We start from the raw sequence: 20657 nt of genomic DNA, 5'->3' as shown, positions 1-20657 counted from the left end.
TTCTCCTCTCTCCTTTCTGCCAGGGCCACAGGGCCTCCAGACCCCAGGCAGCTGCCCCCCTGGAGACAGGGTCTTCTCCCACCAGTTCTTGCGTCCTGAGCAGCTCCTCGAGGGGAAGGTAACTGGAACAACTGGGGAATGGTGTGCTGGGTGAGAGGGCCATGTTTGGGGCACTCAGCCCAGCTCTTTTTGCACCAGGGACACAGGGAACAGGGTCTTCAGGACACAAGTGGGTCTTTCCCAGGGAGATCCTGTCATCTTGCCTGGAGCAGTCAGGTTTTTCCAGCCCCTGCAGCCACCAGTCATGGGCTGTTCTGTGTCCCATCCTCTCCCCAGGATGCAGAAGCCATTTACAACTGGCTCCGTGAGTTCCAGCTGGAGTCGTACACCCTCAACTTCATCAACGCTGGCTACGATGTCCCCACCATCAGCCGCATGACCCCGGAGGTGAGGCAGGTCCTTCCCCACCCAGAGCTGACAGCTGTGGGTACTCCCTGCCCCCAGCTCCACTGCTGACCACGGCCCCACTCTGCTCCCCTTAGGATCTGACAGCCATTGGTGTGACCAAACCAGGCCACAGGAAGAAGATCTCTACAGAAATTGGGCAGCTCAGCATTGCTGAGTGGCTGCCCAACTACATCCCGGTGAGTCCCTGGCACTGAGGCTTTGGTCACCCCTTTCTTGAGAGCTCTCTGACCCCAGGATAGGATAGGACAGGATGGGGTCTGTAAGTGTGTAGCTTTGACTGTGTTAAAAGAGTCAGAGACACCCTAAAAACAGTCTCCTGGGCAGGGAGGGGATACTGAAAGTGCTGCCCATTCCTCAGTGCTCATGGCAGTGGCTCTGTGCTCTTTCCAGGCTGACCTGATGGACTGGCTCAGTGCCATTGGGTTGCCCCAGTACCACAAAAAGCTGGTGAACAACGGCTACGATTCCATCACCATCGTGACAGACCTGACATGGGAAGACCTGCAAGAGATTGGTATCAACAAGCTGGGTGAGTCCCTCCTGCCATGCTGGAGTGGCCCAAGGCAGCCAAGTTTCCCACCCAGGTCCCCACACCCCGTTCTGCCTCAGGCTGGGAGGTGCAGGCATGTCCTGAGCACCGGAAAGGGCAGTTCCTGGCTGTCCCTAAGAACTCCCCTTGGCCAGCTGGAGCTGGGCCCAGCTAGATAGATGCCAGCAGTAGTTTGTCTCCTCCCATAGGCAGGGTTTAGATAACCCCAAGGCTTTGCCCCATGTGTGACATAGCTACTCTTCTTGGCCTGGAAACAGGCCTTGGGGGTTGGAGCTGACCCAATGTCCCTTTCCTTCCTGCAGGCCACCAGAAGAAGATCATGTTGGCTGTCAAGAAGCTCAGAGACCTCCGCAAAAGCCTCAATCAAGCAGAAGCAACTTTGGCAAGACGCAAAGTCCCCGGTTCCCTGGACATTGTCACCATTGAGTCGCTGGAAAACGGGGAGTGCCAGTCCCCACACACGCTCAAAATGACAACCTTCCAGGACAGTGAGCTCAGCTATGAGCTCCAGACGGCCATGTCCAACAGCTGCCACGACACACTCGGCATCAAGAACAGCCAGGGAATGTCACGGAGCCAGGAGAGCATCGGGGTGCGGTCGCGGGGCTCGGGGCACTCGCAGGACAACGTGCTGTCCCGGCGCCTCTCCAGCCCCTCGCAGGAGAGCCTGGGCAGCGGCGAGAGCAGCAGCAGCAGCGGGCAGTCCTGTGCACCCCCCCGCAGCAAGGAGAGCCCAGCCAGCCTGCCGGGCCGGCCCAGCCCCGAGCCCTACGGGAAGCTCGTGTCCCCCGAGGGGCTGAACGGCTTTGCCAATGGTGGCGGCGGGGGCAGCCCTCTCAAGGAGAGGAACCTGCCCGAAGGAACGGATCAGTACACCCGGCCTGTGGCTCAGAAAGGAGCTGGGACTCCAGCGGTCACTCCCTGTACTCCTCCCCAGACTCCCAGCAAGGGAACGGCCCCGTACGTCTTCATGTACCCACACGTCTCCCTGAAATCCCCAACGGCCCCGTCCGTCCTGGGAGCAGAGCAGCCCAAGGCCTTAGCACATCTCCCCTCCATCTCCCCTGCACAGAAGAGCAGCCTGCAGACATCAGCCCAAAAAGGCTTCTCCTACCTGCACAGCCAGTGTGGCTCCACAGAGCCACCCAGCACAGCCCCTACGGCTGGGGAGCATCCCAACGGAGGCGAAGGCCTGAAGCACAAGAAGCGCTCGCACAGCCTGAACCGCTACGCGCTGTCGGATGGGGAGCATGAGGAGGAGGAGGGGGCCCCCAGCAGCACCCTGGGCTCCTACGCCACGCTGACGCGGCGGCCGGGCCGCAGCCAGATGCCGCGGGCCTGTCTGCAGGCGGACGCCAAGGTGACCCGCAGCCAGTCCTTCGCCATCCGGGCCAAGCGCAAGGGGCCTCCCCCGCCGCCGCCCAAGCGCCTCAGCTCCGTGTCCAGCGCCCTCGCTGCCGAGGCAGACGGGGAGCAGCCCCCCAGCCCCGAGCGCCAGCCCACAGCCCCTCAGGACGCGGTTGACGGAGGTGCCACCCCCAGCGATGCTGGCCGTGGCAGGACAGTGAAGAGCCTGGCGGCTGCGCTGGAGGGAACACCGGGTGTGAGTCCTACCAAGCCCCTCCTGGCCCCAAAACCGCTGCACCTGACGCAGGACTGTCTCCCCCGGGCAGATGTGGGTGAGGGGTCCCACGATGGCAGTGACACCAGCGGTGCCACACTTTCCAATGGCAGCAGGGACCCCTTTGAGAGCGGCAAGCCACGGAGACGGACAGTGAGTGAGCCCAGCGCTCCTATGACAGAGGTGGCTGCACAGGGTGAGCAGGAGGATGCCTGCTCAGACACTGAGGAGGAGGCCAAGCCAGGGGTCTCCTCTTCATCATCCCAGAACAGCTCCAGTGAGTGCATCCCCTTTGCAGAAGAAGGCAATTTAACCATCAAACAGCGGCCAAAGCCCAGCGGGCATTCCAAGGCTGACGCGGCCGTGCCGGACATGGAGCCTGGTTCCCAGCCAGCAGAGCCCCAGGGCTCTGGCGGGAAGGAGCCAGCAGCCCCCGCTGTCAGCAAGGAGCCGCCCGTGCTGGAGTTCAACCTCACTGAGTCGGACACGGTGAAGCGCCGGCCGCGCTTCAGGGAGCGGGAGCCGCTGCAGGCGGTGCTGAAGGCGTTCAGCATGGCGGGGCAGGCCGAGGCGGGGGGCACCCCCACACCCCAGTATGCCCAGGCCCAAGCCGTGAGCATTGCAGGTCCCCCCACCTCAGCACCAGCACCACAGCCCACGCTGGCTGGGGATGCCTTTGATGATGACAGTGTGGAGTTCAGGATTGCTGAGATAGAGAAAAGCATCTTGTCGCTGGAGAAAGGGATGAAGAAGGCCCCAAGTCCCACCAAAGCCCCCAGCCCCACCGAGCTGGTTGGCACAGCTGTGGTGAGGACACCCACTCCAGGTATGGGGGCTTGTGGAGCTGTCTCCAACGTGGTGGGGCTTCCTATCATGTTGGTGTGGGAGGTGAGGACCTGTGCCACCACCTACCATGAGTCCCCTTCCTTTGCAGATGTCCCTGCCAAGCACACCTCCGTGGCATCCACCAAGCTCGTCTTCTCTGGACCCAAGACCATCTACCAGCAGGTCCTGCAGCCCTCCCGCCACACTGTTGCCCCCTGGGCGGCCACCGAGGCGGTGCCAGATGTGATCGGGGCCCTGCCGGGTCCTGGCTCACTGACAATGGAAACAGGCAGCAAGGTATCAGCCAAGCCTTTGGCAGCTGCCCCGGGGGCCACCCTGGCCCAGCAGCGGCTGGAGCAGACCAACTCCAGCCTGGCTGCCACGCTGCAGGCGGCCGAGAAGAAGATCACAGTGGAGGAGGCAGAGAGGTGAGGGAGATGCTGGGGCTGGGCCTCTCGAGGTGGGGTTGGGAAGGTCCCAGGGAGGGCAGGAGAAAGGCTGTGCATGGGTATGTCATACCTGCACCACACAGGTCACACATGCTCAAGCCCAACTCTGTGCTGAGCTCCTGCTGCTGGGTCGGATCCAGCCTGGCCACACCTTCCCCATGAGCACCTGCAGCCTTTGAGCAGTGCTTTGACTCTCTCCCTCTCCTCCCCAGCCACCCTGGAACCGTGCACTCGGCCAAGAACATCTTGGAAGACATCAGCAACATGTTCGACGACCTGGCTGACCAGCTGGACGCAATGCTGGACTGAGGCTTGCTCCCTCCTTCCCCTCCCCACCCCGGCTGCTCCAGCAGTGCCCCTCGAAATGGGGGAAGAGTGGATCCAGCACCGAGCGGTGCCTGCAGCTCTCTCCAGCCGCCTCCCTCCCCACACTTCGCACTGAGGCTGGGAACAAAGCTGCCCTCCTTGCCCACCCTTGGCTCTGTGTCACATGTGGCAGCGTGGCCTTGGGCCGGTTTCTGAGGGGGTCAGGCATTTCCCACCAGACTGGCAGCAGGAGGAGAGCCCAGAGGGGCTGCACATGCAGTGCTGGAGGCCACGGAGAAGCCCTTGCTCCCTTGCACAGAGCTGAGGAGCCTCCACAAGGGACCTTTCTCTTTCCCTACTGCATTGTCAGAGTCCTGCGTCTTATTATTTATCCCCTGCCAACAAAGTGTCACAGGAGAGACCTCCCCGGGCCGCCGCCAGGGAGCTGGCGATTCACTGTGCAGCCGCAGCCCCGGCCAGGCCTGACAGCAGCTAAAAGAAGACAGGGCTTGTTGCAATTTGGCAGCTTGCAGAGCGAGAAGGAACCTTTCTGCTTTATTTGCCGCTTTTCCAAACGCGTCAGCATCGGCAGCGTGGAATCCAAGTGGATGGAAATCCCTCCAGTGGGACCCACAGACCCCTCGAGATGGGGCTGGCACAGCCTGCAGAGCAGCGGATGCTCTGCCATGGCCACGCTGGATGTGTGAGCCTTCCTGCCCCTTCCCAGAGTGATGAGGATGGTAATGGCAGTGCCAAAAACCTGGGAATTTGGGCCAGTCCGTCTGGATCCTGCTGCTCCGTGGAGTTTGCCCTCTGCCAACACAGTGCCTACGCAAACCCCCACCCTGGTCCTTCCAGAGTGCAGCAGCAGCAGCATGATTAACGCTTTTAAATTCTTTTCTCCCCTCCCTTATCCCCTTTTTTTGGGAGAAAACAGTCCCTTTTCGCAGTGCCCCTCCCTGCAGGGAGCTGCTGGCACAAACCCCGCCGTGAGCATTGTTCTACAGTAGCAGCGCTTGGGACGCGATCCTTCCTTCCCCGCGGCTCTGCGGCCGGCGGGGGAGCTGACCCCGCATGCACCGGGAATTCGGCTCGGCAGCCCGCGGAGCTCTCTGCAGCCGGGCGGGAGCAGCGGCTGCATCGCTCCCAGACAGATTTCTCTCGCAGGATCTGCTCACTAGTGCATGGCTAAATATGTCCAAGAGCCCTGAACTTGGCTCGCGCTCGGCATGCCAAGCAAATGAAAGCATCAGAGCACCAGAAGGGAACCGAAGATTGTGCTGAAGTGCCATTTGCTACAAAAATTCCAAACAAAGGGAAAGAAAATTCCATGCATTTCCCTTTTCTTAAAAAAATCACCAATGCAAATCCAAACCAGAGAGGGAGAAGGAGGCTGAGAAGGCAGCTGCTTCCCAATCCTGTTGGGAGTTTGCAGCTGGACTGAACTGTTTGCAGCCCTTGTGCTGTTGGATGGAAGGGGGGCAAAGCCCACCTGAGCATTCCTGAGGGTCTCTGCTCCTGAGGGCAGCTATGCCAGGCAAGAGGTGCCAGCCTGCTTTCTGGGCTGAAAAGCAAAGACAATAAGCCCTGAAAAAACCTAAAATGCCGTTGTTGTCGTCTGGGACTTGAGGTCAGTGTGAGGCAGGTAAGACACCTCTGTCCCACACTGAGTGCATCCACTGCCTGTGTCTGAGTGCCACATTATGGACATGATGATTTCAAATAGCTACGACCAGTGGCACTTTATAAAGAGGTTCACAGAAACCTTTTAAAACTGTTTTTTATTCTCACGAGCCAACTTGGGACAAGCCCAGTTGGTTTTTTTTTTTCCAATGTTGATAAACTGTAAATGTTTTTTTTTTTAAAGCCAATGTATATATTTTAAATGTGATTTATTCTATATATTTACTAACCAGAACTGCAAGTCTTGGGTCAGGGATAAGAGGACACTGGGGTGGAGCTGCCGCTGTCTGAGCCACCTGAGGGCAGCACAACGCTGCTCTCATTGTCAATAAGGGAACTAAACATTTGATTTTGCATAAGAATGCCTATTTTTTGAGCTCTAGATCTCTATTTTGAAGCTACTGTATGGTGTGTAAGTTATGGACACTGCACTGGGACTAACTGACCCCAGCTGCACCTGCTCCGTGCAGCGAGACAGTGAGGGGAAAAAATAGCCCATGTAATCACCAGACTGACAACAGATTTTAAACCATCTGCTCTGTTTGTGTTAATCATGTGTTTTGTTTTCCACTAACATCCATTAAGACTAAGTTCTATTAAACAGTGGGGCATATTTTACCCTTTTTATAGTTTTGCCTAGTTGTTTGCTTTGTGTGAAATGGGACAAGCTTGTCTCCTGCTGTGTGAAGTCCATTGAAGATCAGCTTTATCCTGTCCCCTGAGTGCTCCAGGTTCCTCAGATATTCTCCCCTGGTGAGCCCCAGTCATGCCCAGTGGGGTTGATGTTCAGTGTGAGTCTCACTATCACGACAGTAACATGGTGACAGTTCTGGTGTCCCAGTGCCCAGCTCTGCCCATGTGCCACCTCCACCATCCCCATGTGCCAGGCAGAGCATTCCTCTCTCCTCCTGCCTGCTCAGAGTGTGGCCACTGTCACCCCAGTGCCTTTTCCAGCTGCCCCCAACCTCTCACCCACCCAGAGGGATTCACACTGTGCCTCCAGCCTCGACTGAAACAGTGCCTGCGATCCAGGAAACCAAACTTTGTAGGAAGAGGCTTTCAGAGATGGACAGATTTGCCCAAAGCTGAGCAGAAACTGGGAAAAAGGCCAGAACTGGATCCCAGGAGCATCAAGCTCTCAGGCTGTGTCCCTAAAACAGGAAAATCACACCCTGTGACCCCAGCAGCCACAGACATTTTTACCTCCTTCCTTTGCTGGGTGCAAACTCGTTCCCAACTCTTGGGTGTGTTATCCAAGACAATCATTTATTGCCATTCATATACTGGATGCTTGTGGGTCTGGGTTTGTTTCTTTTTTTTTTTTTTTTTTTTTATACAATTTACAAGTTTTAATACAAATGAAATATTTTTACATACATCCCAAAAAAATTAATATAAAATATACAGCATTTAAAAACATCTTGATGTAGGAAATTTCCTTCTGAAGCCATGCACTCTGACCCTTAGACACTTCAATGGCTGAGGGAAGGGTGGCACTGGCAAGACCGTCCTAAAGGCTCCATTCATACACTTTAGCTCCCTCCAGTCTAGATGGGGGAGGAGGATGCAGGAAAATAAACATTTGTGGTCACCCAGAGGAGGAAATCTTGAAGGTGCCTTCTCTAGAGGAAGGTGTGGCCAGCAGGAAGCCCTGGAATCTGCTGCTTTTCAACACCCACAGCAGTTCATGGCACAGGACAAGAGCTGAGGTGTGGGTGGGGGCACAGCTGGGACAGCAGTGAGCAGCTCTGTGCTGCTCTGACTCCAGCTCAGCTTGGCCACAGAGATCATACCCCACTTGTGATCCCACCCTGGCATAGGGAAGGAAAGCTGATTTCTCAGGGGCCAGGTGTCACAGATCTGGAGCTGGCATTCAGTGAATTGAGGCTAAGAAAGGTGCAGCTTGTTCTCCCTGAGCCCTGCAGGTGCCAGGGCAGTGAGGGCACAGTCCAGCCTGGCTGGCAAAGGTGGGCAGACACTGCTGTGGTGCAGGGCAGGAGCCCTGTGAGCCCTGTGCTTCCCCAGGGCGCTGCTGCCTCCCTGTCCTGTGCCATCCTGCCAGCATGGCATCTCTACATCCACCCCCAGCTGCAGGAACCGGGTCCAGGGCTTGAAACAGCCCCAGCTGCCCCTCCAGCACCCTCAGTGTGTCCCCAGAGCTCAGGGCTTGGCTGTACCCAGCTCTGCTCCTCTGCCAGCCCCACAGCAGGGTGAGGGTATTGCTTAGAGACACTCAGACACGTCTGTGCTCTCTGGTTATGCTGAAAAGTGAGGAAGACAAGGTAGAGCAGCAGGGCAGAGCTTGGGGGTTCCAGCCAGCTCCCTGCCTGCCCAGGAGGGATCAGCTGCCACTTGTTATCTCCGGTACCAAAGAGGAAGTAACAGCCAAATACTGTAGTGTTAAATGTTGGGGCCAAAACCAGGGCCAGGATTTACCAGCTTTAGTCAGTGTTTAGAATTAGAGTCAGTGTCTCCATGACCTGCAAATATTCTGGTAGCCAAGCCTGTGTGCTCCTGTGTGGCCCTTGGCTGTCAGCCCACAGCAGGACCAGTGCTCCCAGTACAGATGGGGTCTGGTCAGAGCTCAGGAGCTTGTGTGCTGCACTGGGGCAGATCAGGGTTTGGCAGAGCCCTCAGGGGAGGGTCCCTCCAGGCAAACGAAGAGACCTCCAGAAAAACACTGAGCAGATGTTGCCCAGGGAGGCTGTGGCTGCCCCATCCCTGGAACTGTTAAAGGTCAGGCTGGACAGGGCTTGGAGCACCCTGGGATAGAGGAAGGTGTCCCTGTCCATGGCAGGGTGCCCATGGCAGGGGATGGAACAAGATAAAGCTTTAAGGCCCCTTCCAACCCAAAGCATTCTGTGGGTCTGTGTGAAGGCATCAGCACAGAGGGGAGAGACTTCCCAGCACTATCACAGACAGACATGATAGGGCAGGGTTCCCTGTGCCTTGGGGAGCCAGAACTGGATGCAGCACAATCCAGGGACTGGGAAAGGAGCCATTCACCAGCTCTGTATTAGTCACAACTGCAAGTTGCAGATATCCTGCCTGGAAAGACATCCCCTCCCTCTAAGGCAGGACAGTCAGGGCTCAGGCTTTATCTCGAGCTGTGCTTGTCTCAAGCAGGCACATTACTGAAGCAGAACAGCAGCTCGGATCACAAACAGGAGAACAGCTACAAAACCTCTCTGGGAGCTGTTAAAGAACATAAAAGCTGGTTCAAGAGGGCTGCAGGAAGCTGAGCCATGCTGGCTCCCCGCAGGCAGGCAGAGCTGCCCTCCCTCGGCACCGGATCACAGGCGGCTTTGCCCAAAGCCCTGCCCCATCCCGCTTCCGACACAGCCAGCACACGGCTGTGACAGCGACACTAGAGGGCAGGGCTGGCCTGTTCCCAGTGTCCCCTCGGGAATGAGAGCTCCCAGCACTCGGGACTGCAAGAGGGGTGGCTCCTTTGCCCCGCACACAGCGCAGGGAGGTGGGAGGGCATGCACAGGCACGCACACACGGAGAACAGGCTGAAGTAGAAAACCAAAACGGGATTCAATAGAGATCTCCTGCTTCAGCAGCCCTACTGGTCCCAGATTCTCCTGTCAGGCCCAGGAAACCCATCTGCTCACAAAGAGGAGAGGAGCCACTTCATTTTAGCATCGCCATGATACTAACAAATACCTCCAGTAATAAATAAATAAAGGAAGAGCAGCCTGAACAGGCACCAGAGCTTGCAGGTTCCTGTGAGGGTACCTGGTAGGCTGGGAGGGGGCTGCATACCTGTGGGGGGATCCCTGCCTGGGCCCTGGGAAGGTGCAGGTGTAGTTTTGCCAGGAGGCTGTCTGGTTTGCATGTGTGATGGAAAATTCCCTGAGCCTTTGGTGCAGCCACTCTCCCAGTGGCTGTTTGGCCCTGGCTCCAGGGAACTTGAGCTGGGTGCTTTTAAAATGGCGAATTCATCCCCAACTTGGTTTCAAACTGCAACTTCTGCCTCTTTTGGTAACGGACACGGACCCTGGAGAAGAAGAAAGAAGACAGTCAGTATGCAGAGGGGTGAAAGGTAAAACTATTCCACTGCCATTCCTGAGCTGCTAGCCCTAAGAAGCAGGGAAGCCCCTGGCCTGAGCCCTGTGGTAGCCTGGGAGGGGAATCAAATCCAGAGAGCAGCCCATGGTGTCAGTCCTACCTCATGCAGCTGAATCCCATCTCCAGGAACACCAGACACAGCACAGAAAGGTCCAGAAACCCTTTGCAGGAACTGAGATGGTGTCTCCATCCCCATCAGGGTTCCCTGTAATCCCTGCTTTTCCTCCCCAGCCCATTTCCTGAATCAATGTTCATCAGTGTTGACTCCAGCCCTGGCTGCTCCCTGTGCTGGGAAGAACAGCCAGTCACTGCCTGCTACTCATTCTTGGCTTCAGCCACTTCCCGTGCAAACCAGTCCCACAGTCCAGGCTCTGTGTGAAGGCACACTTCCTCTGCTGTGATTCAATGCCTCTCTGTCCTCATGGGACAAGATGGAGCGAGCAGCCCTCCCCAGTTCCACACTGGTGTTGGATAGACCTTGGCTGTCTCCCTCCCTTTGGTCTGAGATAAGGAAATTTTGTTCTCCCTTCCTGCTCCCAATCACTGCCACTGCCCTTCTGTGACCCTCCTTCCTCCCCTGTGCTTCCTCCCTGGGAGGTGGAGCGTGGGCCTGCACACAACAGCCAGGTGATTTACACAATGCAGTCAGCTTTTCCTTTCTGTTCCCCACCCTGTTCCCTGGGTATCATTATTTTTTGCAGCTCAAGGCCAGGCTGGAGGGAGGCTTCAGCTCTTTCTCCCCATCCTCCCTACAACCCCCATACCTGATTTCATGCAGCTTGACAATCTCATTGATGATAACCACAAGGACCAAGGAAAGAAAACCCAGGAGCCACGCGACCGGAGAGATGGAGACGTGGCTAAAGGTCAAAGAAGAGTTGAGGTTTTCCCAGAGTTTCAGGTCCAGCACAGTCTGTGCCACTTGCCCCAGTATTCTAAAATTAAGAACAGACACAGCAAATCTCAGCAGACCTGGCAAGATTCCCAGGATCTGCAGATCAGGGTTCAGGCCCAGATGAAATGCTCACACCAGAGACCCTTCACCAGTTCAGCAGTGGAAGATCAAATGCCATGCACTTGATTCTCCTCAGCACCAAGAAACTGGTGCTGGAGTGGGCCTGGGATCCTGGAGCCCCTTCCCAGGGGCTGTGGGTACTCACACAACAGCCACAGTGAGCGTCCACCAGCGGTTGGACAGGGGGCTCTTCTTCCACAGGGGCTTGGTGCGATGCACGTGGGTGATGGATATGAACACTGCAGAGAAAAGGGGATTATCCAGCATCACACACAGGTACAGCACTTCACAAGGCACATCAACACCTGCTACTTCTAAGGGATATGGGGCTCATGTCCCTGGAACCAGCTGACCATTTGGGGTTCCTTCAGAGCAGGCTCCTCACAGCAGTTCCAAGCCCCTGGAATGCACTGGGGCAGTGCAGTTGTACTGCACACCATTGCTCACTGGTTCACAGCCTGGGAGCTGAAACTGAGCAGGCAAAGGCCCAGCTCTGGGGAGTGGGACAGGGGTGAGTGTGCCCTTGTTCCAGGGCTGCAACAGAGGAAAGCTCCAGCCCAGAGGGAGATTTAGCCAGAGACCCAGGGCTGTCTGTACAAGACCCAGCATTGGCTCAGCTGCCAGGCAAAGCACCCCTGCCTTGCCTTGGTGGTCGGAGGGACACAAAAGCACAGCAACCCACTCTCCCCAAAGATGGAGATCCAATCAGGAAGCATTTCTGTTGGACTGGACACCTGCACATGTCAACACACAGTGCTCTGCCTGGGGCATAAGGGACAGGGAACTGAGACCCTTCAGGACCCACCCTGCCAGGCAATGGGTGCAGGTGATGAGAGTCAGCCAGGAGCTGGCCCCACACCCCTCCAGAGGGTTTAAAAAGGCTTCCAGCTCTCAAACAGTCACAGCTGCATCAGTCCCCTTTGTGGGAAGGCAGTGGGGTATTTCACAGAACAGCCACAGGGATATAACACTTTTGAAGGAGGGAATATTTTTGGAGAGCTTCACGTGCTGGTACTAACTTTCCAGAAGGCAAAAGGGATGAGACTGGACAGAACCAGTGCTTCACCAGACTAGTAGGAAGCAGAATCAGTTCTGAGGGTGTTGTCTTCAATCTGCCAGGGTAATGTTTAGTGAGACAGGGGGATCTGTGCTGTGAGGCCACTGCAGTGTCTGCTTCTATTAGGGAGTTTGTGCTCTGGCAGAGGGGGCAAAGAAAGAGACAGAGGATGCAAGCTTTCCCCCAGAGCAGAGAATGGGGTTCTGGACTTACCTGTGTGCAAAACAATCAGGCCAGCTGTGAGCTTCTGGGCTACCAGGAGAGCATTGGAAAATGTCCCAAACCAATCAGGAGCACCATAAGCATTGCTAGTGAATGAGAGGACACAGGAGAGTCACCAGTGGGCACTTAACTGACCTGTTCCCACCAGGGCCACGTCCTCCTTCAACAGCTGAGGAATCTGTGGGTGAGCTCAGGCTGTCCTGGTGGTGACAAGGAGGTGACAGGGGCAATGATGTAGCTGTCAAGGCTACAGCCCTGGTGGGTCATGGAAGAGGCTGAAGCTTGTTAGAGGACTGGAAAGGGCAGGAGCAGTGGGGATGTGTGCCAGGCCCAGTTCCTCACCTGTGCAGCATGATGGAGGAGCAGGCTGTGAGGTTGAGGCTGGTTGTGTTCACCCCTTTGCAGGACTCGTGCAGGGTGAACCCGAAGCAGATGAGGCAGGAGCAGATGGTCAGGCTGAACTTCAGCAGGAAGCAGAGCAGGAAGTAGTGCTGAGTCTGGAAAAGGGAAAGAAAGGAGGATGACATGGGCATGTCACTGGTACAACCTCCTCCCCATGACCATCAGTGGCTGCAAAAGACAAGCTGTAGTACAGATGAGATGCTGCCCTGAGGATCTGCCTCAGGCATGCTGGAACAGGAAATTCCCTCCCTGGCTCCTGCCAGGGATCAATTCACTGAGCAAGCTAGGAAGCAGTGTCACAAACACATTTTATGAAAAATTCTTTCCTTAGGGTTTTTGATCCTGAAAAGCCAAGAGGCCTCAGAAACAAAATCTAAACAATGATTATCTGCTGCTGTGGAATGCAACAGGTGGATCTGTGATTGGTCCATGTTGATTGTCTCTAATTAATGGCCAATCACAGCCCAGCTGTCTCTGACAGACACAAGCTTTTGTTATTTATTCCATTCTCTCCTTTCCTTGCAAGCCTTCTGATGAAATCCTTTCTTCTATTCTTTTAGTATAGTTTTAATATAATATATATCTGTATATTATATTAAAACTATATTATATATATATTATTTATATATCTAATATATAGTTATATATTATATAAAAACTATATTATATTGAAATATTATATATATAAAAATAAACCAGCCTTCTAAAACATGGAGTCAGACCCTGGTCTCTTCCTCATCCTGGGACCCCTGTGAACACCACCACAGCACAAGGCCTCAGCTATGGCCTCCCACCAACACTAGGCCAAAACTGAAGAGAAAAATATGTGGACAATTTAAATCTGAGGGGCCACCTACCTTCTTGGGAATGGAAGTCAAGTTTTTTCCTGTTGCCATGGTCATGATGGAGCTGTGGGGAGGCTTGCCCAGGAGCGAGATACTGGAGAAAGGTAAGTTAAGTGTCTCAGTAATGTGTTCAGGCACCAGAGCTACTGTGCTTTTATCTAACATTTGAACCCAAATAACCTACTCAGACTGCTTGAAGGTGTTATTCATGGCAGGTACAGACAGAGAGAGAAGTCAGAAAAAAACCACCTGTGGTACCTTGGCCTCTACCCGACACCCCAGACTTTCCATCACACCAGGCAGGGGTGAACACAGCAGCACACAAATGCTCCTGTCACTGTTTCCAAGCACTTTGTCAAAGCAGGTGCCTGGGATAATCCCTGCACCCTTCTCAGCATGCTGTGGGTGAAGTCAGCTTTCTCTCAGCATGGACACAGTAAGGCTGAGAGAGGGCTCTGTGCATCCTGGGGGGAGTGGGAGGAGATTCCACCTGACAGACTCACCTGAGCAGAGGGTAGCAGAAACAGGAGAGCCACACGATGTCTGTGGTACTGAGGATGGGGGGCAGCTGCACCAGGCAGGAGAGGAACTGGACAGAAACAACCCAGAGTGAAGAGCATGAGCAGTGCTAGGACAGACCTGTCACCCAAAATGCTGCTGCCTTCCCTGAAACACTGGGGTGAACTGGTAACTGGGCTGCCACTGCACAGCCCCTCCATAAGTTCCTGTGGCAGGAGCTGCAGGGGATGCTTTTCTCCAGGGAAAAAAGATTTGAAGGTAAATGTATGAGGATCAGGGAGAAGGGGCAGCACAGGCTGAGATCACCAAGCCTCCATCTGTGACCTCCCCACACACACTGTGCCAACCTGACTGAAGGCCACGTTCCTCCCTGGAGGCTGCCCCACTGCAGCGACCCATATCCATGTGAGCCCTCCTGTCCTCTGAGCTAAACACTGTCCCCAGCCAGGCCAGGACTCACCTGAATGACAACCAAGGTCAGCTGGCACTGCAGCAGGAAGAGGAAACACTTGCGGATGCCGTAGGTTGCATGCCTGGCCTGGAAGGAAGCAGAAGCCCTCAGAGCCCTGCTGGGAGCAGCTCCAGCCAGGAGCAGTCACTGCAGGCAGGGACAGGACATGTGGCCTGCAGGGGAAGTGGGAGGGGACAGCATCTGGACACACTGAAAGCAAAGAGGGAAGGTCTCCTGCCCACATGGAGAGGTTCTGAAGGAAAGGCAGGATTTAGCCAAGGGGTAAGTTTGTTTAAACTCCCGTTTTTTGGGGGTTTTGCTTCTCCTTAACACTGCATTGTTGCCTGGCTAGGGATCTCTGCAAGATTATACTTCATCCAGATGAACAATATTCATGTTCTGTTACCATAAGACACCATTTCCAATCCATTCCCTACACCTTGGACCAGGAGAGCCAGGCAGGAAGATTCTCCCTCTTGTGCTTCCTGGACAAAGGCCACGAGTGTCACCCTGCTCTTCTAAGTTCTTCTCAGCCTTCTGATGTTTACATTTTTGTAAGGGAATTTCTCACACACTTTTCATGTAAATAATGATTGTTTTGAATTCCTTTCTGTAGGAGGAGAAATTTGATGGACTGTTGGTTTGACAAGTATGGCTAGAGAGGTGGCAACTTCATCCTCCAATCTATGGTCACTTTTGACAGTCTATAAATACTAGAGTTCAGAAATAAACTATGCTCCTTTGACCTTGGACATTCCAGCTTGTGTGTGTCGTTCATTTTGTGTCCTATTGTGACACAGGGGACACAAGCCAAGCTCCTGCTGGCAGCATTGTGGGCACCTGGAGCACAATGCCGGTGTGAGCTCCTGGCTCTGGGGACTGCTGGGCTCACCTGCTCTATGAGCCTGATGATGCTGGTGCTCTCCTCCTGGCGGAAGGACATGGAGCAGGGCAGGCTGTTGAGCTGCCCTGAGAGCTGCAGAGGGGTCAGCTCCTCAGAGCCATTGCTCAGGGTGGTGCTGGTGGCATAGCCAAAGGTCTCCCAGGAGCAGCGGGATGGGTAGAGAGGGTCCAGGGCTATACTGCAAGGACAACACAGGGCTTGGTGAAAGGCCTCATCCCAGCAAGGAAACTGTCTCACTGCAGGCCAGCTTGGAAGGTCACTCTGTGCTGTGCCATGCTCTGTATACTTTGCTCAGGCAGAGAAGCCTGAGCTAGAACATGAAATTAGGATCAAACTCCCTGGAGTTCATTTACTCACAGAGAAATAATGAACATATTTGGGTTTGTGGCACAAGGTCAACCAATTGGCTGATCCATGGGGTACTTTCACTCTTTCACCCAATGGAAAGGATCTGTAATGGCAGTTGGGGCACAACAGTCCAGCATGTAAGAGACTTTCTTCCTTTAGGACATGGAAATACCTCTGTGTGTCAAGGGCCTTAAACAGACACCCCCATCCAATCCCCCCAAATCTCCCTCTTGTAGACAAAATGGACAGAGCAATTGGGGTGTGACCCTGGGTACTTGCTACGATGGAGGCAAAGGCAGCTGGAGGAGGAACAGAGCCTGCCCCACCTGATGTCACTCTGCAGGAAGAGGCAGCTGTTCCGAAGGTTGGCAGAGCTGCCCAGGCAGCAGGTCACCTCCCCATACTCCTGCATGATCTTGATCATCTCACACATGGCTGCAGAGGGACAGAAGGAGCAATAGTGTGTTATGTCATTACACACACAGAAATGCAGTGTTTCACACTCTTTCCAATCTGGATAACAAACAGATCCTTTAAAACTGCCCCATCTGATACTCATCACTGTGTACATTGAGATCCACAGTCAAAGCACACAATTAGAAAGTTAATTTACTGCAGAGCAGGTGCTCTATCTACCCTGCCACTGCCAGAATTCTCTGTGGTTCACAGAACTATGACCCAGAGGTTTGCATCTCCAGCACACCTCTTTCAGACCAGAGCTGTAGCCTGGGTGCATAATACAGCTTCAGCATCAAATGCTCTTGTTAGGAAACAGCAGAAATGAAATAAACCTAAATAATTCAAACTGAAAATAAATACAGTGTTTCAAACTCAGCAGCACATGACTAGTGTTGCTGCAAGTCTAAAGGAAGGGAGGGAATGTAACAAACCACTCCAAAGGCAGTGCCACTTGTAGCCATACTCAGCCCCTGTTCCTGCAGTCCCACCACCACCACCTCCACCCTTTATCAATGTTTATTGACATCCCTAGGGCCTCTTAATCAAAGCTGCTGTTTGATTTGATTTTAGTTCTGTAGCTCCATGCACAGTGCTCTGTGTATACATGGACTTTCCAGAATGCTCCAGGCAAAACCCCCCAAACCTCCCCTCTGCAGACTCCCTTGTAAACACCTTCAATAAATGCCTGCTGCACAAAGACTGCAGCACTGAGGGGCTGGGTCAAGAGGGGAGCTGCCACTTCTGCCAGAGAGAGGAAATTTGGGCACTAAGAGTGAAGACAGACTGGAATGTGATTGACATGCTGGAAACTGTGACCAGAGGTACTGAAATGGCAAATCATAATGATGCTCCACACTCACTGGAGATTTGGCAGTTATTTGCCAGTTGAGCACTCAGCCCCTTTCTTTAAGTAATACCTCAGAGAGAGAGAGAGAGAGATTTTGTCCTTTCTGTTTCCTGCAATCAAAAACTGCAAAGCAGCAGAAGGTGTTAACAACAGCAACTGCCAGGGGAACATTCTTCTGGGAAGTGATTTCCAAGTTATAGAAGAGTTGTGAGCAGAGATCAAATTCTCCTGGTACACTGATAACACTTATTTAATGAAAGGCAGTAGCATTTTGGATGTTTGCTTTTGTGTCTCTTATGAATGCAAACTGAAAGGGTTCTCAGCCCAATTCAGCAGCTGGACAACAGCTGCACTAAAATTCAGTTAACACCTGGCTCTCCACAGGTAGCAACAGAGGGTAATTAATATCAACAAGTCCTTCTAAATTTCTGGAATGTATCCCCTTCCCTTCCATGTCTACACTTGGATGGGCCAGACCAAGGAGCTGGGGAAGGAATTCATGGACAGGAGTAAGAAAGGGCACTCTGTTGGAATTTTAGCTGACTAGAGACTGGAAAAGTACAAGGCCGTGGCTAATTCCAAGTCCTGCACTGGGAAGACAGCGTGTCCTTGGGCCTAGCTGTAGTATGATAACAAATAGTGAAAGAGACATGAGAAAAAAGAGATGTAATCCCTAAAGAACAGAAAAGAACTAGTGTTGTGGTGTGGCCAGTGGACGGTGTAAATTGCAGAATATTCATGAGCTCATTACTTGCTGTATAAGTGTCTGATGCTCTCCTCAATAAACAGAACTTGCTGATGACTCACACTGAGCCCCGAGTTTTCCCTGCTCCCGACAAATGGCTCATCCCCAACAAACAGCTCATTCTGCAACAGCACTCACTCTCTGGGGTGCAGTCTGTGAACAGGGGCACCAGCAAAGGCACGTTGTCAATGTTCTGGAGGTGAGGTCTCACCTGGTGGATCCCCCGGGGGAGTTTGGCCTGAAAAAGAGAAAGGACAGATAAAGCAGGGGTGTGAGAGAGAGGCATTCCAGAAGGAACTGCTGAAATGAGAATGATGATTCCTAGAATTATGTAACTTCAAGATCAGATACAAAATCATGTTCCAGCAGATAGAACTGGCTTTCCCAAGGCACTGCCTGAAGTTTTCTGATAAAGTTCTACACTGACCTGCCAAGCTGCCTGTGCTCGCCCTCAGGGTTTGTAAGGTCAGTGTGACAAACCTGTGCTCAAGGATTCCTGAGGACTTTTTACTGTGTGGAGAATCTAGTCAGACACATCTGCTGTCTTCTAGCAACTGCATCTATTTCAACTGCAGCCACATCAGCCTGCAGCAAGGCAAGAAGGGTTCTTGCCTTCTAAAACCAGGCCTAAGAGATTTTTTTTTTATCTGTATCTCTGATATTCCTGTAATCTCTGCTGAGCACATGTGAGGTCTTTCTGAAGCAGGAAGGGCTTGTCTCACACTCTGACCACTGGGCAGCACCAGTCTGTGGCTCACAGCTGGAGGAGAGAGTGTTTCTTCTGTCTGCATGGAAAGTGGGGATGTTCCCACTCCCTGCCCAGCCCAGGAGACCCAGGGGAACTGAGAACCAGCTCTCAAGGTTACCCCATGTTTGCTAACCTCCATTCCTAAACTCCTAAGCAAAGAGCTGTTCAGCAAAAGTAACTAACTGAGAGAATCCCAAATTTCCCAGGCTCTAGATACCCTGCTGGAAGAGAGTGAGAGAAATCAGGGGTCCCAATGGAAACCAATCTCCTGTGAAAAGGAATTTCCTCGGGGAGTACTGAGGTGACACTCCTGCCCATGACAACAGCAGAAGGTGCACAGGGAGAGGGGCCCTCACCCTGTTGCAGTCCTCCAGGAAGCTGGGGATATCACTGTCTGTTGGCTGGAAGCTGATGAGATCCGAGTGCCCTTCCTCCTCCATCAGCAGAAGCCCCTCCACATCATCTCGGGAAACTGGAGCAGAGAGGAGCAGCATAAACAACAACCCCAAACCTGCCTGTGCCACCCCTGTGCCACCCACCCACGTGGGACATGCACGTGGCACTGCAGAAGCCAGGAAACGTGAAGCCTGATTTTCTGGGTTAGCAACACTCAGATCTCCCACTCAGTCATACAAAATGCAGTATTTTTAGATGACTAATCTGTTCAGAGGTAGATATGTGAGCCTAGTCTCGGCTCTTTTGAGACATGATACTTTATCTGTTCTGCTGTCCTTCAGGGGAAGAGAATAAAGAAATCCCAGATGAAGTAAGAAAAAAAGGAGTAATGGACAGGCAAGTGACCTTCAGTGGTTTGACCAGGGCCCCAGCAAGAACCAGAAGCACTCATGAACACATAAATTCATGGCAGCTGGTGCACAGAAGGATGTCTGTTTCCAAAAACTTGGTACTGGCTGGCTAGAAAGGCTATAAATGTAAAGTGATGTCGCTTACACACATGCACCTGAGGCCCATCCAGTTTTGTGCTCAAATCTCCTACAGATCAAGTGTCTGGTGTGGACACAGGAACCTATGAATGGGTTTAGAAGAAGCACCCAGGAAACAGATGGCATTCAGAGTGGCCAAGGCACAGTTCTCACCCTGATGGAGGTCATCGTGCAGGGAGCCAGCATGGCTGGGGCTGGATGGGGGGATCTCTGAGCCAGGCACATCACCATTGGGTGTTAAGGATATGTGACAATTCCAGCCAGTCTCCAGACCCATTTTCTCAGCAAAAACCTGTGGGTGAGCAGACAAAGGGTTTAGAGTGGCTGCCCAGGCCAGAGCACTGCAGACTGATGCCATACTGAGCACAGGTTCCTTCTGGACTCATTAGTGGGCTGAATCAGATTAACCTTACATTACACTGGAGCTAAACTCTCCAGTCAGACAAGCAGGGGCCATGCAAGGTCAGGGGGTTCAGCAAAGACAGCTTACCTTGCTTTTGAGCTCATCTTCCAGGGAGAAGTAGACAAAACGAATGCAGGCATTGACCAATCCATCAATGAGGCGGACAATGTCAAGGCGGGCCTGATACTGAGATGAGACCATTCCCATGAAGATCTGTCCACTCAGAGCCTGGATACAGTCTTCCTTCTCCATCACTTCCCCAATCCCTTCTTCAGGCATGCAATCCCATTGAGACATGGGGGCCACGTGAGCATCAGACAAAGGCCACCAAGGTGACACCAAGGACATGGTATCCAGACACAGAAATGTGCAGGAATACAAACACAGGAGGGAAGATGAGGAGACATCCATTTGTCCCAGCATGCCCAGTCACAGAAGTGGTTTCAGGACATCCCCACACAGGAGACCAAGAACACAAGTGGGAAACAACAAGCATGAAAAGGAAAAAGATAAAACAGAAGGCAGGGATCAGTTACAAGGAATTTGGGTAGAAAGGTCAAGGATGTGTGCTTCATAATGTTCACATGTGCATTTTAAACACATCCTACTGTGCCTAAACAACATGATAAGTCTAGCTGAGGCACAGTGGCATCAGAGCACGAGGGGCTGATGCAAAGGAACTGAATCATGTTCCCTGCAAACACTTCCAAAAAGCCTGCAAAGGCTCTTTGACAGGGTTCCTTCACCATCACTAGAAGCCAGTGGTGAATGG

At 53.3% G+C, this 20657-nt stretch overlaps 2 protein-coding genes across 2 annotated transcripts in view; one reads left to right on the top strand and one right to left on the bottom strand.

Moving 5' to 3' along the window:
- The window catches only part of CASKIN2 (CASK interacting protein 2), a 33420-nt gene extending 26915 nt beyond the window's left edge, over positions 1-6505 (top strand). The window contains exons 15-21 of the mRNA XM_058817326.1: positions 24-118; positions 337-447; positions 543-644; positions 859-997; positions 1321-3465; positions 3574-3892; positions 4126-6505. Of these exons, the coding sequence (XP_058673309.1) occupies positions 24-118; positions 337-447; positions 543-644; positions 859-997; positions 1321-3465; positions 3574-3892; positions 4126-4222 (3008 nt within the window). The 3' untranslated portion in view covers positions 4223-6505. The remainder of the gene's footprint in view (positions 1-23; positions 119-336; positions 448-542; positions 645-858; positions 998-1320; positions 3466-3573; positions 3893-4125) is intronic.
- Positions 6506-7149: 644 nt separating this feature from the next.
- The window catches only part of TMEM94 (transmembrane protein 94), a 51659-nt gene continuing 38151 nt past the window's right edge, over positions 7150-20657 (bottom strand). Inside the window, exons 19-32 of the mRNA XM_058817140.1 lie at positions 19973-20154; positions 19636-19774; positions 18895-19010; positions 17929-18028; positions 16066-16174; positions 15380-15569; positions 14497-14574; positions 14021-14106; positions 13530-13611; positions 12613-12767; positions 12262-12356; positions 11137-11230; positions 10741-10911; positions 7150-9905 (exon numbers count right to left, since the gene is read on the bottom strand). Coding sequence (XP_058673123.1) covers positions 9833-9905; positions 10741-10911; positions 11137-11230; positions 12262-12356; positions 12613-12767; positions 13530-13611; positions 14021-14106; positions 14497-14574; positions 15380-15569; positions 16066-16174; positions 17929-18028; positions 18895-19010; positions 19636-19774; positions 19973-20154 — 1670 coding nt within the window. The 3' untranslated portion in view covers positions 7150-9832. The remainder of the gene's footprint in view (positions 9906-10740; positions 10912-11136; positions 11231-12261; positions 12357-12612; positions 12768-13529; positions 13612-14020; positions 14107-14496; positions 14575-15379; positions 15570-16065; positions 16175-17928; positions 18029-18894; positions 19011-19635; positions 19775-19972; positions 20155-20657) is intronic.

This window comes from Ammospiza caudacuta, chromosome 19 (genome assembly GCF_027887145.1).
Source record: "Ammospiza caudacuta isolate bAmmCau1 chromosome 19, bAmmCau1.pri, whole genome shotgun sequence".
Classification (NCBI taxonomy): Eukaryota; Metazoa; Chordata; class Aves; order Passeriformes; family Passerellidae; genus Ammospiza; species Ammospiza caudacuta.
This window is presented reverse-complemented; position numbering and strand designations above follow the sequence as displayed.